The 4,168-nt window shown below is 54.4% G+C and overlaps 1 protein-coding gene across 1 annotated transcript; it reads left to right on the forward strand.

Annotated features, from left to right (window-relative positions):
• Positions 1 to 556: 556 nt before the first annotated feature.
• On the forward strand, positions 557 to 4,160 carry DUSP8 (dual specificity phosphatase 8; the record flags this gene model as incomplete). The annotated part of the gene is given in 5 exon segments (XM_010174639.2): positions 557 to 723; positions 2,936 to 3,095; positions 3,291 to 3,414; positions 3,801 to 4,015; positions 4,018 to 4,160. Coding segments are annotated over 5 exon segments (809 nt in total), but the record flags the coding sequence as incomplete, so codon positions are not given.
• Positions 4,161 to 4,168: the final 8 nt, after the last annotated feature.

Consider the following 4,168-nt stretch of genomic DNA (forward strand, 5'->3'; position numbering starts at 1 on the left):
CAGAGCCTGAAAAATGGCCATGGCCTGCAGGTCCCGGCGTGTTGGTCCAGTCTGATGTGGTGGAAATCACGGGCTCAGCGAGGCTGAGCAGAGGGGACATCTCTCAGAAACCACAGAGTGTAAGTGTAGCTGTTGCAGCAAGGTTTGGGTTGACCTCCCCAGCACCTTGGTGGGCTTGCTTGTTGTCATCCTACCCTGGCAGTGACCCTGGTTGTCCTCAGAGTAGTAGGTAGCCAAGAAAAGAACTTTATCTTCCTGTCATTTGTCTGAATGGAGTTGTGAAGAGCAGGAGGGGGTGTGGGGAGCCTCACGTGTGCGTTAATATCCATCTGCAGCAGGAAAAATCAGAGCTGGGTCTCCATTGCTTTCTCCGTGTGTGTGGCACAGTCCTCACACTGTGTCTGCACTGGTTGGTGTTGGCTGGTGGCTTTTTACTCCTATGTTCTCGGTGTTGCAAGGTTGTCACTGCTTTGTCCCCAGCTTGGGCCTTAAGGTGCCAGGTACTGATGGTCTCAGCCTCGCTGCTATGAGCTCAATGTCCCCATTTTCTCCACAGGAGGCTTTGCCACCTTCTCGTCCTGCTTCCCGGGGCTCTGTGAGGGGAAGCCAGCCGCCATCCTGCCGATGAGCATCTCCCAGCCATGCTTGCCCGTGGCCAACGTCGGCCCCACACGCATCCTGCCGCATCTCTACTTGGGCTCCCAGAAAGATGTCCTAAACAAGGTATGGCCCTGTCAAGGGGGACACATCCACCCTGTCCCACCTGGGACCCCAGCCATGCAGAGGAGTGAGGGCATTTAAGGACTCTTCTGCCCAGTGGAAGGACCATGCATGGTTGGTCTGACCCTACCAGGAGACTGAAGGCAGGGAGTGGGTAGACAGAGCCCAGAAGAACTGGAGAGGGTGGTCCCAGGATGAGTCATGTTGTATTGATGAGCTTTGGGGTGGTCAAACTCTTTGCAAGTGCCCATAGCGAACACAGGGGCAGGAGGAGCACGGCCAGGAAAACACCTGGGCATGGAGGGGGAGTTACCACAGCTGGAGGAAGATGTGGAAGAGGAGTTACCTTTGCATCCACCCACCTAGTCAGCCAGGAACACCAATTTCAGCACCCTGTGAACTCCTTGGGAGCCAGAGAGAGCGGGAGCAAGCTGGGGCGTTCAGCCACTGCAGCGTGGGGACGGGTGGCTCTGGCCAAGGACAGGGGCTTGTTCAGGAGACCCAAAAATGAGTCAAGTTTTGCTGTGGGGAGAGAGGAGAAAAAGGGGACAATGCCCTTTTAAAGGTGCTGGAAGGGCTGTGCTGTGATGTCATGCCAGGGAAGGAATTTTGTTTAAAGGAAAAATAACAGCGAGAAGAAAGAAAGAGGAATTGCAGTGAAAATGCCGCTGGGCGCCTGCCTACCGCGGGCAGGAGGGAGCCAGCCAGGCGTCCTCACCCAGGGCAGGCGAGGGGGGAGAGGGACCACGATGCCGGAGGGGGTTGGAGACAGAAAGGAGGGAGAGAGAAATTATATACAGGGAGTAGAAGGAAATTAAAGAGAAAAATGCCAAGAATGTGAGCCCGGGAGCTGGGCTGGCTCCACCGAGCTGAGGCCGGGCTCTGCAGAGCCTGCTGGGCAGGCAGGAACCAGCTGCTGGAGAGCCAGGGCTGAAATCCCGGTACGGTCTCCTGAGGAGCCAATGTCAGGCAGGGAAATTGATGGTTTCCTTCCCTCCCCGCCTCCTCAGAGGGTTTTGTTCATTTTTTGGAGCTGTGTTTTCTTGCCATCACCATGATGTGGCCAGAAGATGCTCTATTCATAGGCAGCGGAGTGGGGTCAAGTGTGGACACTATGCATGGGTGATGCTTCTCTTCTCCAGCACGTTGCACCAGAGAGATCCCACATGGCAGCTCCATTTACTCTGACATGTGGAAGGACTTTTATCTCCATGCTTTCTCCTCCCATTTAATTCTGGGTCTTGGCTGGAATAGTGCAGACCAGGCAGTGAGACCAAGAAGCTGGCACAGATGTTCCCCCATTTTTTATAAGCACCTGCCCCTAGTTGTGCAGGTGATGCCTCATCTGATGGGACAGGAGAAGAGACAAGGGTCAGATGAGCATGAATTTGGTGTCAGCACCGCATGGAGGTGAAGCTGGCCAGAGCCTTGGGAGGGAAGGAATGGAGGCTGGTGTGGATGCAGCAGCACACACCCAGCAAGCCAGTTCCCTGATGGATGGTCCATGGGTTGAACCTCACCCCCTCGTGGTAGTTTTTCATCTGACCTCATTTACCCAAGGTCTCCTTTAAGCCATGGAGTCAGAAATACGGACAGTGATGGTGGCCATCGAGTGGCCAAAGCAGAAAAGTCACAGAAAACAAATCCAGGTTCACTCCAGTGTCAGAAAGAGGGAAGAGATGGTTCCCCTCTCCACCTGCCTGTGTCCCAACCCAAGAGCAGATGTTCGCAGTGAAGAACTGTGAACAACTAACAAATCTGTGAGAACTCCCAGTGCATTTCTGAGGGCTGTGGGGGCAAAGACATGGGTTGACATTGGTGAACATAGGGTGCTACCAATGACTCAACTCCTCTCTCCCTCAGCTGATACCTTCAAAGCTTTCAGCCAGAGTTTTCTTTCTTGTGTTTTCCTATTCCTCTCATGTTGGGGTTCTTGGATTTCCCCCTCTGGTTCCCCCTTCCGTGTGTCTTTGCTCTTGATTACTTTTACTTGGACCAAAGTAAAGATCTTTTGAGGTTCAAACCCCTGTCATCTAAATTGACACAACCTCCTCAGCTGGTCTCTGCTGTACTACCAGCAGCCAAGGCAGCAGTGGGAGACCCACGGGAGAAAATATTGGGATGGGAAAAGGCAGGGACTGCATGGCGAGGCAGATCTTCAGCACTCAGTGCTGACTGAACTCAGCCAATCATTTGATTGCTTCTTTCCCACCAGGACTTGATGACGCAGAACGGGATAAGCTATGTCCTCAACGCCAGCAACTCCTGTCCCAAGCCAGACTTCATCTGTGATAGTCACTTCATGCGCATTCCTGTCAATGACAACTACTGTGAGAAGCTGCTTCCCTGGCTGGACAAGTCCATTGAATTCATCGGTGAGTTTTTGTTACAATGGTTGCAGACTCTCCATGGTTCTCAGCCTTCAAAACCTGAACTCTTCTTCTGTCCTCCATGCTCTTGTTCTTTCACAGAGAGTGGTTGAGGCCTGGGAAGAGGGACTAGAGTAATTTTTATCTCCATCTCTGACCACATCAATGCTTTTTCTCTCTGTTTCCTCTACCATGCTCCAGACAAGGCCAAGGTGTCCAGCTGCCAGGTGATTGTGCACTGCTTGGCTGGAATCTCCCGGTCGGCCACCATCGCCATCGCCTACATCATGAAGACCATGGGTATGTCGTCAGATGATGCTTACAGGTGAGTTTTCCCCAGAGGGCAGGGAGGGGTTATGCTGGAATGCTTTACTCCAGGGAAGGAAAACAGGCTGAGCCCAGAAAGAGAGGGTGGGAGCTCCTTGAAGCTCTGTCTTGCCTTGGCTTAGTCCCAGTGAAACCAAACCAACCTCCCTTCATAAAGTGCATGTGATGAGGAATGGTTGGGAGCAGTAAAATGGAGGGGAGGAGACAGTCCCAGCCCTACCCCTGGGGCATCCCAAGGCCCCATGGCTCCCCAGGACCCCTTTCTTCAGAGGGTCAGGTCAGAAGGTCCTGGACCATGCCTCTTCTCCCCAAAGAGGCTGAGAGAGTAGGGGTGACCCGCTGAAGGACCCAGCACCAACTGGGGTTGTCTGTGCCTCTCGGCAGGTTTGTTAAGGACCGTCGCCCGTCCATCTCACCCAACTTCAACTTCCTGGGCCAGCTCCTGGAGTACGAGAGGAGCCTGAAGCTCCTCAAGGCTCTGAAGTCAAAGGGTGACCGGGGCGAGGGGGACACCCAGCAGGACCCATCAGAGGCGGCTGAAGGCAGCCGGCACCCCCCAACACCTACCTCAGAGAAGGCCGAGGGAGGGGCCGAGTCGACTCGGCATCCCCCCACGGCGACCCCGAGCGACACGGCGGGACCCCAAAGGTCCTGTCACCCACCACCCTGCAGCAGGGGCTCAACGGCTTACACCTCTCCTCCGAGCGCATCCAGGACACCAACCGCCTGAAACGCTCCTTCTCCTTGGACAT

The sequence above is a fragment of the Antrostomus carolinensis genome, unplaced genomic scaffold (genome assembly GCF_000700745.2).
Source record: "Antrostomus carolinensis isolate BGI_N321 unplaced genomic scaffold, ASM70074v2 scaffold37948, whole genome shotgun sequence".
NCBI classification, from domain to species: domain Eukaryota; kingdom Metazoa; phylum Chordata; class Aves; order Caprimulgiformes; family Caprimulgidae; genus Antrostomus; species Antrostomus carolinensis.